This window comes from Magnolia sinica, chromosome 6 (assembly GCF_029962835.1).
Source record: "Magnolia sinica isolate HGM2019 chromosome 6, MsV1, whole genome shotgun sequence".
In the NCBI taxonomy this organism is placed as follows: Eukaryota; Viridiplantae; Streptophyta; class Magnoliopsida; order Magnoliales; family Magnoliaceae; genus Magnolia; species Magnolia sinica.
The window spans coordinates 93,381,760-93,396,473 of NC_080578.1; the positions used below are offsets into that span (position 1 = coordinate 93,381,760).

A 14,714-nucleotide genomic window follows, 5' to 3' on the forward strand; every position below is an offset into this window, starting at 1 on the left:
TCAGGTGGACCACGCCATAGGAAACAGTGGTGAATGAATATTAAAAACTCTTGTGGGCCGTAGAAGTTTTCAATGAAGCTGATATTTATGTTTTCATTTCATCCAGGTCTGTGTTACCTTGTCAACAAGTTGGATGTTAAATAAATATTACGGTGGGCCCTAGGAAGATTTTAACGGTGGACGTTCAATCTCCACTCTTTCCTGTGGTATGGTCCCCTGATATTTGGATTTGCTTCATTTTTTTGGTCCAAGCCCTAAAATGAGATGGTAAAACGGATGGACAGCATGGATATACAACACATACATCAAGGTGGGCCCCACCGTCACGGCCTGATCGAAGTCAGTGTTACCGGGACTTGAAAAGAAATCACCAATGGTCAACATCCACGTGTGCCTACTTGATCCACAGATCAGCCTACCCTCCTTTGGTCCAGGGTCCATACGAGGCAGTGTGTGGCTGATGAACGGCCCAGATCTTCAATACGTGTGCATCGCACCTCTCAAAACGTGTAAAAATGGAGCTATTTGATACTCAGTAGTCAGTAGCACTTGGTACGCAGGCACTAAGAAATTGAACACGCATGCATTAACTCATGCTAGACCTGACATAATTGTGGAGCCCACTGTTAAGTCGCAGTGTAAAAAATCAGTTGGTTGACCAATCGAAGCCGTAGGTTCGTGGACACTCGCATTGTTGCAATAGGACCGTTGGATTCTTTTGCTTATTTTCCCCCCCTCATTTTTAACCATCCGATAAATGTCCACCAATTCGATCTTCAGATAATTAAAAAAATGTGTGAGTTTTGGTTCATGGTACATCTAGACTGGAGCCATAATTTAGACGGTTCAATTTTACTTGCTGGTATGCCACGTGTGCAAATTCCAAGTAATTTCTAAGTACTTGCATATCATCCATCACGCTCAGCCCGAGTATCAAAGCTTTTCTCAATCAAAGTAGGGGTGTCAAATGGGTCCAGTTAGGGCCGGGCTAGGCCGGGCCAAGCTCTCTCCAAGCCCGGCCCATATTGTTTACTGTGGGCCCAAATCATAATGAGCTGAAACAGTTCAGCCCAAGTCTAGCCCTAAATGTTTATGTTGGGCTTGAGCCCAAACCAAAGAAAGAGACAAACCTGCTGAACAACCACAAGCTTGTGTGGGTGATCTGGTTGGAGAGAGAACAGGGAGTGGAGGGATGAAGACTTGGGTTGTTGGAGCAGATGGATGGATGGATGGATGGATGGATAGAGATGAGATATGAGTGGGTGGATTAGTGAAGGAGAAAGAGAGAGATTATAAATATTTTATATTACAAAATTGTCCTTGAAACTTAATGGGCCGGGCTGGGCTTAGGACACACTCCATACATAGATCAACTAAAAATAGGCTTTAATTTTAAGCCCAAGGCCGGCGGGAGGCTGGCCAAGCCTAAAAGCCCGATGGGCTAGCCCGGCCCATTAACAGCCCTAATTTAACATTATGGACGACTTATAAAAGTATATTTGAATCCTACTCCCCTTGATATAGTGTTATGATATTCCACTTTGTGATTCATGTAAAGCATTTGATGTATTAGATCCCATATTAGAATATTTTTATCTTTGGGATTGGAGGTCCATAAATCAATAATTATTATGATGAAAACAGATCAAGGATCAGATACCACATCCATGTATTTGATATGTATAATCATTCAATCCCCAAAGTTTATTTTTGGCATAATCCACCTTATGCTTTTAATATTTGGCGATGACTTAAATCGACTCATTCGATTCTATGTTGAGTTGTATCGAAGGAACTGAGACCCACATTTCCAGCTATGATAGATAGGTCATTGATCAGGAAATTCGTCCACTAACAAGTGATTAGTTGAATATGTATTTTTTTTTTCTTTATAATTGCATATCCATGAGCGATAAATAGGAAGGATAATTTGTCTTTATTGAAGAAAATATATAAGCATGACATTTTCATAATGCGACACAACATACCAATGATTTTGATGGTCGAATCATGGCCCCTCTTACTAGAATTAAATGTTAACAATAATTTATATTTTCATATGTTGAATCAAATTAAATGGAAATAGACTTAAGACTCATATCTCAATCAACCAGTAATGGTTTGTGCTTGAGCTTGCCAGAGAGATTAAGGTCTTTTGTGCTTTTACTCCTCATCCTTAAGTTTATGGAGGTTTTTTGATGTAGAGCGGGTCGTGGAGAGTTTCATGGCCAAGATGGATCAGAAAAGGCCTGGTCAACGACAGAAGTGATCCAGATCGTCGGACCTTAGATCGGGCGTATCTCACAATCCGGAATGAGTTATCAGGCGTAAAATATATGATTTTGGGGTAGAACGAGCTGCTTTAGCCAACCAACCCCGCTATGCCGGGTTGCACAAGTTGGATTTGCAAAATACCCCTGGATCGACAGTTGTTTCCCTGTTTTAATTTCGTTTTTATTATAAATAGTAAGTTTTAGTTTGATTATAACTCTTCATCCATCGGGCTTTAGGAGTTGCGTCCAACATGAAAAGAGCTTAGAATAATTAGGAGAACGGTTTGGTGAAGCTAAATAGGACACTTACTATTTTTGGCCGAAAACCTTGCGCACTAGTAGACATCACGACCGTCTATAAATAGTAAGTTTACTATTTATAGTAAGTCGCGGATTCTAGGAGTTTTAGTTGTAGTCTGATTTTGATTTCTTTCTCATTGCTTGGTACCTCTATTTAAAGGGTTGTGAACTCGTTTTTATTAATCAATTAATCAATTTCGAATTTATTAGAATTTATTTCTATTTCCTTCTTTCTTTCCTCGTGGATTCGAGAAGTCTCTGTGAGGAGTCCAGAGAAGCTCCGTGGATTCGGAGTAGTTATCTCATCACGTTCATCCCTACGTCATTTTTCTTATTAATGACTTTGGTGAGGAAAAAGGGATCGAGGCTTTCATTACATAAACAGATTGGTGATAGAGAAATCCTACACATCCTTGAACTCTTTGCTATCATTTGATACCTCTATACTACTCAAAACAAGGGAGGAAGCCATGCCATTTATAATTCAAAATTTTGAATCGATTCAGTACTTAGTAGGTGTACCATAATCTAATACACACCTTCCTTTTATGGCCCCACTTAGAGTCAATTAAAATTATCCAAACCATTCATTTCACTTCCCACATGGATAATGTAGTGTGTGGTTCATAATTCTTACATTCTCCGAGTTGAATCACTCATAAACATTAAATATATGTAGTGAATTATGTATATATCTAGTACATATTTTATGAGCTCAAAATTCTACTCGATATCTTTAATGGGTCGTGTATATCCAGTTGAACAAAATGTAAATGATTAAATAAACAATTGTCTGAAAGGCTTCCATCGAAAATATTTTGGGTACTCCATTATAAAACAAAATTGTCATTCCTAATCTAACAATAACCAAGTACTCTTGTTTCGTTGCTCCATTTTGTTTAAGAATATGGGGACAAGAAATGTGCCTTATAATCTTTTTATTGTCAAGCTAATTAATAAATTCATTCTCCCATGCCATTATTCTTAAAGTTCTACTTTTCTTGTTAAATAACTATTTAACCATTTTATGAAATTTGAGGGAGCATGGAAAAAAATATATTTTTTCCTTAAAGAAAATAAATTCAAGTAAAATGCATATAATCATCAATAAACACAACACAATATTATTATCTGTTTTTGATAAGATTGATGCAAGAACCAAAAAATCTAAATGAATTTTAAATAAAAGATCGATATAAATTTTATTTATAGTACTAAATAACAACTTACAACCTTTTCAAGTGGACAACTATTGTCTATTGAATGTGCTTTATTTTAATGATATATATATATAATTAAACTACTTTGTGTCGAACATGTTCTAAAGGTAAATGCCAAATGTCTTAAAAATTAAACTTATAAAAAAAAAAGATCCACCTTCGTATCAATCCAATAATACTGTTTTTATTCTATTTATTAGTATCTTATTCACGTTCCTTTCTATGATCACAAAGCCATTAGATAAGAACCCAAAACTATAAGAAAATTCTCTAGTATAATGATTGTCTAATAAGAAATAATACCATTTTTGTTCTATTTGTTAGTATCTTCTTCGTGTTCCTTCCTGTAATCACAAAGCCATTAGATAAGAACTCAAAACTATAAGAAAATTCTCTAATATGTTGAATGTCTAATAAGAAAATTTTCTTTAACTCGTGCACCAATAAAATATTACAAATTGTAAGACTTTTTTTTTTTTTCCAAAATTACTAGTAACATTACCAATATATGAAATTATTAACCCATTAGTAATCATGATTTTATTGGGTCCAAAATAAGTATGCAAATTATTGAGCTTGCTTGTATTATCAGTCATGTGAGAGAATGTCATTCCATTTGCGCACCACTCTTCATCCTATGGATAAGTATCTGCCCTAGAAGATAGGATAGGAGACTTTAACATGGTTGTGACAACGTTATTATATATAGATCCTAAGCCCTAAAAGATTCAAAAGGCCTTATTCTTATCTTTCATTAGCTTTCCTATTGTTGCAAGGTCATAATAAATGCCCTTGAACTTAAAAAAATAATTTAATGACATATTATCCTTCTTGCATGTCCAGCTGTTAGAATAATTGAAATTCTCATGCCATGGAATCTTTAGTATATGCATTTTTTAAGAAACTCCATACTACAACTACTAAACTAACCACAAGGGATAAAGATTCTTAAGGTGCTTACAAGTCACAATTTCACCTTGTAATCTTATTTCTTTCATGTTGTATAGGTTGGATTTGAATACACATCCTTATTGTTATAAGAGAGGATTGCTTTTCTTGACAATGGGGTATTCTTCATCTATGAAGCCAACATGTATTCAACCTCGAATAGAAACATTAGTTGGGTCTCCAGAAGAGGAAGTTTGAAGGCTTAAACTTGATGAATATGTAATCGGTCATTTTAATTGAGAGAGAATGAAAAAGATATTGAAAATCCAAAAAGAGTAGGTCATCTCTTACATTCAAAAGACACCTAAAGATTAACTTGAATCTTTCTCCAAAATAACTATTTTCATCTTCTGCACAACATCTTACATGCTACCATTAAGAAAATCAAAGTTTAATGAGAATGTCTAACTCACAAAACGTACGGCTTAAATGACTTTTCATTAGTGATATATTGTATATAATTGCAACTATATATGTTTGAATATATATATATATATAAACAATATAAAAGGAATAAATATACACGTAAAAGGAAAACTATCCTTCACGTTTAAAAAAAAAAAAAAAAAACTCTAAAAGGCTCCAATAAAGCAACCAAATCTTTGATGGCGTTTCCAATATTTTTTTGTATCATATTTTTTTAATATAAAATAACATTTCATGATAATCTTAGGGGGTGTTTGGCATCTTTACAAATCAGAGTTTATTGGCTTCTTAAAAAATAAACTTTTAAATTATTTGGTAAAAGTTTAATCAAAGTATTTATTAGTTTAGAAAGTAGAAAATATACTTCAATCTTGTAAGTTGGGGAGGAATTACTTTTTGAAACGGAGCTTATTTAACTTAGGCAGGTAGACATTTTGAATTACTTTTTGGAAAAATCTTTCCTTAAAATTTTTAAATAATTTCCATCTTATCATCTTCTCCTCTCTTTACAATTTCTTTGAGGTAGGCCTACATGATGAAGGACCCATATTAAAAGTGGGCCCCATATGATGAATGATCCACATCAAAAGTAGGCCCACATAATGCACAATCACATCAACTGTAAGTCCCACATGATGGATAACCTGCATCAAAGTGTAGCCCCATAGGATGACCGATCCATGTCAAGTAGGCCCTACTTGATGGATGGTCGAAATCAAAGGTGGGACCCACATGATGGATGGTGGACATTTAATGTGAGACCACATGATGGAAGGTTGACATTAAAGGTGGGCCCACATGATGAATAACCATATTGAAGGTTGGGCCCCACATGATGGACGGTTCACATCAAAGGTGGGTCCTATATGATGGACTATCCACATCTAGTGGGTCCCACATGATAGATGGTTCATAACAAAGCTGGGACCCACATGATAGATGGTGGACATTGAAGGTGGGCCCCTCATGATGAACAACTCACATTGAATGTGAGGCCCCACATCAAGGTGGGCCCATGTAATGAATGGTTCACATCAAAGGTGGGCCCGAGATGACCTGCATCAAAGTGTGGCCCAACATGACAGAACATGCACATTAAGTGGGTCCTATTTGACGAGTAGTCCACATCAAATGTGGGACCCACATGATGGATGGTGGTCATTGAAGGTAGGCCCACATGATGTTCAATTGACATCAAAGGCAGGCAGTAGTCGGACTGCCGCTCTGGAAACGGACAGATGTCTCCTCCGAGCAACAGCTGTCTCCCATCCCAAAGTCAACTTTCATATGGATTTACCCCCTCAGCCCACTTTATTTACCATTTTACCAACCTCCAAGAGCCAATGAGAGCATGCTACATGACATTCCTCTCTCTCTCTCTCTTCAACCAATCCCAAGCTGCCATGTCAGCTTTTACCCCTCTTAAGCCCAACAATTACCACATTGCCATCAGAAAATGCTATAAATAGCCCTCTCCTCTTTACATTAAAAACTCTTCTCATTTCAAGGGAGAGAGGGAGAGAGAGAATGAGAGAGTGAGGGTGAGAATGAGCTCCTAAGCCTCCAAGATCAGATTTTTCACCTACCCCTTAACCTTCTCCCAATCATCTTAACCCACAAGTCTAGCTCAAATTGATCATGGTGCAATCCATGTCTTAGCCTACTCAAGATCAAGCTAAAGATATATTCATTTTTTCATACAAGCATTCTTCATAACATCTCTTCCCTTCTCAACCCCACTGCTCCTCTAAATCTCTAGCGAACGTATGCTTTGTGACTTGCCGTACATCGGATCCTGTCACATCAGAAAATTCTAACGATCTAGTCCACTTTCCTTTACCTTTGGCATAAGCATCATCACATCCGTCTTCTAGGCACATCATCAGACGTATACTCTGTGGCTTGCCGAAATCTCAGATCTTGCCGCATTAGAAATCTACGTGTGCCTAGTCCTACTCCGACGACATCATTTATCCCTTGAGATTTTCTTACCACACAAATTAGAGACCGTACATTTATACAGGCAGAGAGGGTGCCTAACACCTTTCTTCTTTATAACCGAGGTCCCTTACTTGGAATCCCGGATCGTAGACCAGGAGTCAATCTAAGGTAGGAGAATCTTCAGATTTCTCCAACCTTACATATTCCGTGGGTTTTAGCCGACTGCGGAACAAAACCCCCCTCATGTGGTCCCTCTAAAATCGAAGAACTTCAAGAGCAATTGCGAGATATGTAAAGGAAGTTGCGAAAGCAGCAAGGGGTGGATCTCCCACCCATCAAGTTCAGGGATCTTTGTCTCTTTCCCAATGCAAAGTTACCTCAAGACTTTGAGGTACCAAAATTCAAGCAATATGATGGTATGGGGTGTCCTATGGACCACTTAAGAGCATTTCGTGGGGACTTAACATTGTGGTAGGTAATGATGGAGCGTTGATCCATTTGTTTAAAAAATTCTTGAAAGGCGATGCATTAGATTGGTATACGTCATTAGACTATCATCGAATTAAAACTTGGGAACAACTTTCCCAAGCTTTCATTAATCGTTTCGTGTACAATCTTAATGTAGTGCCCAAAAGGGCGAATCTTGCTGCCCTAAGGTAGAGGAATGATGAGTCATTATCAACTTACGTTGGACGGTAGCGGGCCATAGCCGCCAAAATGAAAACACCCATTGATGACGAGGAGAAAATCTACATGATCATCCACTTGGCAAACCCGAGTATCCTAGATACCTCGTCTCTTATCCATATGCCAACTTTACCCAACTCATCTGCACTGGGGAACAAGTCGAAGCTAGAATAAGGCCTGGGACAATCTCCCCCTAGTGGCTTCATCAGGCCTCCCCAGTACAACGGATAATGGAAAGAAGGTCTACTGGATACGAGAATGGTAACAAAAGTGTTCCTGACCTTCATCCAACAGAAGAAGACAATCTTATTGCCTCTACCCAAGGTGCTCAATTCACTCCTTAAGAGGGACAATGACAATAACAACAGAAAAGAGAGATTCCTCAGTACCCCAATCATGGTCAACAAACGGGGATGGCTTGGGAGCCTAGGCAGTTTACATCGATAGTCCAAACTTACAGCGAGATACTAGTCATGCTAGTCCAAAGGTAAATACTTACTCCGCTATTGCCTAGGTCCCCATCAAACCCTCTGCCACCAAACTATAATGAGAATGAGTATCATGCATACCACCAATCCCGATGCCACACAATGGACCGTTGTTTCACCCTGAAACATGCGGTCCAAGATCTGATTGATAACCAAAGGATTGTGGTTACCTCTCGTGTTGTTGCCACCACCAACTATATCCTCCAGAATTCCCTGCCACCGTATCGAGTATGCCCCAGCTCATTAGGAACCCCTACTAACAATATCATTCAGGGAGAATCAACTTGGCATCCAGTCCAATGCATTCGGCAATCAGGATTCCTGTGAATCCGATTTCAGGGTTTGGGGCGTGACAAGTCTCCATGCCCCCAAGTCTACAAGGGGCACACCTTGCCAGTCCAATCTCTTTGCTCTTAAATATGCAAGGGGCATCTCCATCCAGTCCAATCTTCATGTCCCCATGTCTACAAGAGTCACTCCCAATCAATCCAGTTCATACATCCTTTGTCTTACAAGGGGCACCACCTGCCTATCCGGCCCCTACTCACCCCTCATGATCCAAGAAAAAGCTCCTTCCCCGATCAATATACCACATGTCCTAGCAAAATCAGGGCCCAACTTCAATCATGTGGTAATTTTCCAAGAAGGACATTCTAATACTCAAAGTGATTTGCTTAGCTCTATTCTGTCACGCCCTAAATCCGGAATTCGGGTTCACAAAATTTTCGATTGCTGAATCCGGTGCCCATAGCCTCCGTAGTACCCTATTCTCGGCTCCCAGTGCCCATATGCCAGATTCTGATCCTGGGATCCTATAAGGAGGATTTTCGAACGTACATTTATCTCATAAGAAGCATAACCATATGTTTACCCAAATCACAAAGGCAACATCATCATCAGATATCCACTATTATCAAAACTTTAAAGTATAATGCATAAAAGGAAATACAATAACAATATCGGAAGCTCCAGAAGTCCACTGCATGCTCCAAGCTCAATGCTCCCGTGACCTAACGCCACCTGCACTCATCTATCGTGCATAAGCTTATAGAAAGCTTATAGGGTGGTGTAAGTGTGTGTGCAAGGTAAGTGTTAAGTATGTAATATCAGAGCAATGCAGAAACATGCTGGCAAGTCCATAAATATCATCAGCCTTATCCAGGCTATACGATGCAAAAACATAATAAGTCGATATCATATACTGAGAAAGTAATGTAAGTCAACTATACAATGCGGAGACATAATGAGCTAAATTTCAAATACCGAGGATGCAATACAATATGCAATTCTAATGAGCTACGAATACCATCAACCTCATCTAGGCTATATAAATGTAGAAACATAGCAACCTAAAATTCCATATACCTCAGATGTAATGTAATATGCGGTGTGAATGAAATGACCAAACTAGAGTGTGAAGTCGGGATGATGGTACCTAGTATCGTAGGCTACGGGGTCCATCGTAAGAGACTTCTATCCAAACTAGTCCCATACCTAAATTTGGATAATCAGACTCAATGTGGTAAACTCCTAATCTTAGGTTAGTCACGCGCCCCAACCGAAATCCTGGCCATTGCGAAGGTACACATAATAATTAGTTATGCACCACCAGCTCGAGTGGATAGTGAATGAATGAATTGTTAAAATGCTGAGAATGTAACTCTTGCTCAATAAGTTTACATATCAATACTGTACATCTCTGGGATCATCACCGGGGTCTAGTACACTCCAAGTTGGCAATCGCCCTGGTCGGCTGCGCAACCCAACGAGTGGAAAAGATCTCACTACCCGCCTGCCGGTAGTATACTAATGCCTACCCAGCTCGTTAATAGCAGATCCATTTGGGAGCTGGTCAAACTTAGCCTAGCTTACAGCCCCCTCACTCAGGCGGATAAGACCACACTCCCTCCCAACTGCTCACGACACAGTGGGAGACACGGCCTACTGGTATTCGGCACTCGGGCACTCATGTATCCACTTGGTTTAGATGTTGGGGCATCTCCTGGCCACAGAGGTTTAGAGACTTTCACTCACGGACATCCAAAGTGCCCAGATGCTTGAACCAAATATTTTCAGTGTTCCATCTAGCCATCCACGAGATGCCTGTGGAGGCTATGGCCCTGATGTCGCTAGGGTATATAGTAACTACTACACACAATGTAAAATGCATGAGTCATACAATCCAGTCATGCTTCAATCTTTCGCATACCGTGCGCTCATGTGAGACAATTTTCGCCTATCAGGGAGTCTCATAACAACCTCCCTAATGATATATGCAATGGTCAACCACATCTCATAATAAATATGCAGATGAAGCGTATGGGCATGTACATGATGCTATGTTGTTACATACTCATAATCAGTATCGACAATCGGCATCGATAATCGGCCTCGACAATCGGTCTCAGGAATCGGAATCAGCCTTGACAATCAGAATCGGCCTCGACAATCAGAATCAGCCTCGACAATCGGAATCGGCCTCGATAATCGAAGTTGGTAATCAGCCTAACAAAGGGCCTAAGGGAAGGTCACAATGTGGACTTTTGACTATCATCGTCCATCAATGTGGACATTTAACCAACATTGCTCCCAAGGAGTGACCCACATAGAGCTAATGTTGGTCACTCCTTTGCAGCATTTAAGCAGATGGCTGCCACTATGCAGCAACAACAGGACACATTCATCTAACAGCAGTAGCATGTACACGCATTAGTAGTGGAGGCTCTTCGGGACAGCAGGGTGGCATTCAAGGATAGAGATACCAGGAGTTCTGACGTGTTCGACCGATTTATGCGACTTCCTCCGCCGACTTTTGGAGGGGCGCCTGACCCAGTTCAGGCCGAACACTGGCTGGCGAGAATCGCAAAGATGATAGGCCCTTTAGATGCACTGACTCCCGAATGGTCACCTTAGTCGTATATCTGCTCGAGGGAGGTAGAAAACTGGTGGAGCAGTGTACAGAGAAGCGTGCCAACTGGGTATGCATGGACCTGGGCTGGCTTTAGGATGAAATTCCTAAAGAAATACTTTCCGCAATCCTGCTGAAGTGAAAAGATCGCGCAGTTCCTGGAGCTGGAGCAAGGGAACCTCACGGTCGCCCAGTACGAGGCTAAATTCGACGAATTGTCTCGGTACGTACCCAAGGCCCTCGAAGACGAGGAGTACAAGTTGGAGAAGTTCAAGAAAGGGCTGAAGCCTGGGATACAATTTCGGTTGTGCACCTGGGATTTTGTAGACTTCCCAGAACTGGTGGATAAGGCGATGTGGGTGGAGAAAGATTTCGAGCGCACCATTCACTCCCACCTTCCTGCACGAGACGCCCCAGTCAGACCAAGGTAGGCACCTCCTGCTCCGCCCATCCTTGCAGGGAGATCCAGACCGCTAATTGCCCAAGCGCACGTTTGCCTCCCAGTGGGGGTTACGGTTATTATGGTAGGGCAAACTAGGGCTGTACATCGAGTCGAGTCGAGTTGAGGTCGGCCAAGCTCGGCTTGACTCGTCCATGCTATACTGGAGTTTGAGCTTGAGCTGGAGCTCGCCCTCGAGCTCAACATTAAAGCTTGGCTTGTTTGTCAAAGCTTTCGATTCGAATTCGAGTTGAGCTAGTGGTTTGAGTCGAGTCGAGTTTACTTCAGTAGGGTCAAGGGAAAGGAAAAAAGAGAATGGGGATGGGTAGGGTTTTTTAGTAAAAACTTTTAAGTTTTAACTTCTTTTTCTTAACTTATATATATATATATATATATATTACATTTAATATTAATATAATATATATAATATATATTATTAAAATATATTACTCGAGCCGAGTCGAGCTCGAGCTCAAGCTTCAAGTCGAGTCAAGTTCGAGTCGAGTCGAGTTGAAATACACTATGGTCGAACTTGGCTTGAACTCAACTCGAGCTTTGGTAAACAAGCTTGACTCGCCTTGAGTTGGCCTTTCAAGCCGAGTCGATCTGAGCTGAATCGAGCCGAGTCGAGTGAGCTTTTCGAGCTAGCTTGACTTGTGTACAGCCCCAGGGCAAACCACATTAGCCGTAGCTATTTTCAGAGGATGCAGGACCAGGGCATTCCACTCCTGGAGAATCGACCGCAGCAGAACCAGGCGGCAGCTAGAGCAGCACCCAGGCCTCAACAGCCTAGACAGGGGCTGCCAGCTCAGCAGAGAGCTCCCCAGGCTAGAGTGTACGTCGTTGCCACTATGGAAGCTGAGTAGGACTCCTTGCAGACCATCCATGGTACTGCCCACATTAACGGTACCCCTATACTTACTCTTTTCGATTCTAGTGCAACTCTATCCTTTATTGATTCTGCTATTGCATCTAAACTAGCATTGAACACCGCCAAGATGCATGTTCCCTTAGTTGTAGCATCCCCTATGGGCAAGTTTGTGGAAACTGATAAGGTATGCAGGGCATGTCCCATCACGCTCGTAAATTTCGAGGTTACCGTGGATCTAATTGTCATGCCTGTCAGGCAGTTTAACGTCATCCTTGGGATGGACTGGCTCACGTTGGTGCGTGTGGTCATGGATTGTTGCGACAAAATAATAACTATATCCATCCCAGGGCAGTTCTCTTTCACCTTGAAGGGGAGGGGTAGATGTCGTGAGTTCGAGAGCTTGCAGGCTCTAGAGAAAGCTGAGTCAGTGGAAGTCACCATCAGACGGATACGGGCAGTCTGAGATTTCTCTGAAGTATTTTAAGAAATACCAAGGCTACCCCCTAGAAGGGTGATAGACTTCTGCATTGACCTCGAGCCAAGAACTACTCATATATCACTCCCTTCATTTCGCATGCCCCCTTACTAGATGGAGGAGTCGAGGAGTCAGATTAATGAGCTGCTAACTAAGGGCTTTATCCGTCCCAGGGAGTCGAGGAGTCAGATTAATGAGCTGCTAGCTAAGGGCTTTATCCGTCTCGACATTTCTCCCTGGGGAGCCCCGATCCTCTTTGTTAAGAAGAAGGACAGGTCGATGCGTCCCTGTATAGACTACAGGAGATTGAACGATGTGACGATCAAGAACAGATATCCCCTACCGCATATCGACGATCTATTTGATCAGTTGAAAGATGCCAAGTACTTCTCTAAAATATACATGCATTCGGGATATCACCAGTTGAGGATCAGGGATGAGGACATCCCGAAGACGGCCTTCAGGACTCGTTATGGGCACTGCGAGTTCCTGGTGATGTCCTTCGGTCTCACAAATGCTCCAGCAATTTTATGGACCTTATGAACTGAGTTTTCATGTCATACCTAGATTGATTCGTAATCGTGTTCATTGATGACATTTGGTCTACTCCAAAAGCCAAGAGGAGCATGAACAGTATCTCTGTACGTCCTAAGTACGCTAACGGATAACCAACTGTATGCTAAGTTGTCCAAATATGAGTTTTGGGAGAAGGAAGTGAAATTCTTGGGGCACGTAGTAAAGGCAGAGGGAATAACGGTCGATCCAGTTAAGGTGGAAGCAGTATCTAAGTGGGAGCAGCTCACTACAGTGACTGAAGTTCAGAGTTTTCAAGGTATGGCCGGGTACTACAGGCGCTTTATCAAAGAATTCTCTAGAAACCCGCGACCATTCACTCAACTGACAAAGAAGAACGCTTGATTCGCATGGGACAAGAATGCGGAAGTAGCATTTCAAGAATTGAAGATGAGATTAACTTCTGCGCCAGTCCTCACTCTCCCATAAGAAGGGGAGAAGTTCGTAGTATATAGCGATGCCTCGAAGTTGGGCCTCGGCTGCGTTCTGATACAAAATGACAAGGTGATTACTTATGCCTCTCGCTAATTGAAGAGGCACGAGGAAAACTACCCGACTCACAGCCAGGAATTGGTAGCCGTGGTTTTCGCCTTAAAGATACGGAGGCATTACTTATACGGAGAGGATTTTCAGCTATTCTGCGATCATAAGAGCCTGAAATACATATTCACGCAGAAAGATTTGAATATGCACTAGTGTCGGTGGATGGAGACACTTAAGGACTTCCACTTCGATATCTCATACCACCTCGGCAAGGTGAACTCCGTGGCCGATGCTCTGAGTCGGAAGAAGAAACATGAGCTGGTAACCACCCTAATGATCAAGGAGTGTGAGATGATGGAATTCACACAGGACTTCAATATCAAGCTCACCCTCGACGAACCTGATGCTTATGTGGCTCTATTGACTGCGGAGCCGACCCTGGTTCGTTATGTGATCTCCACTCAGGACCAGGACGAATGACTGGTTAAGATGAAAGAAAGGTGTAAGAGCAAGGAGATGCTGGACTAGAGGATTGGTAGCGACGGCGGTCTTCGGTATTAGGGACGAGTATGCGTTCCAAACGACCCCGAGTTAAGGAAGGAAGTAATGTTAGAAGCCCACCATTCCAAATTAGCTATCCATCCAGGAAGTACTAAGATGTACAACGATGTTAAAAGATAGT

At 41.5% G+C, this 14,714-nt stretch overlaps 1 protein-coding gene across 1 annotated transcript; it reads left to right on the plus strand.

Annotated features, from left to right (window-relative positions):
- The first annotated feature begins 12,334 nt into the window (after positions 1 to 12,334).
- On the plus strand, positions 12,335 to 12,964 carry LOC131249735 (uncharacterized). The gene is made up of 2 exons (XM_058250503.1): positions 12,335 to 12,465; positions 12,568 to 12,964. The coding sequence occupies exons 1-2, from the start codon at positions 12,335 to 12,337 to the stop codon at positions 12,962 to 12,964; spliced, it is 528 nt and encodes a 175-aa protein (XP_058106486.1).
- The last annotated feature ends 1,750 nt before the right edge of the window (positions 12,965 to 14,714 follow it).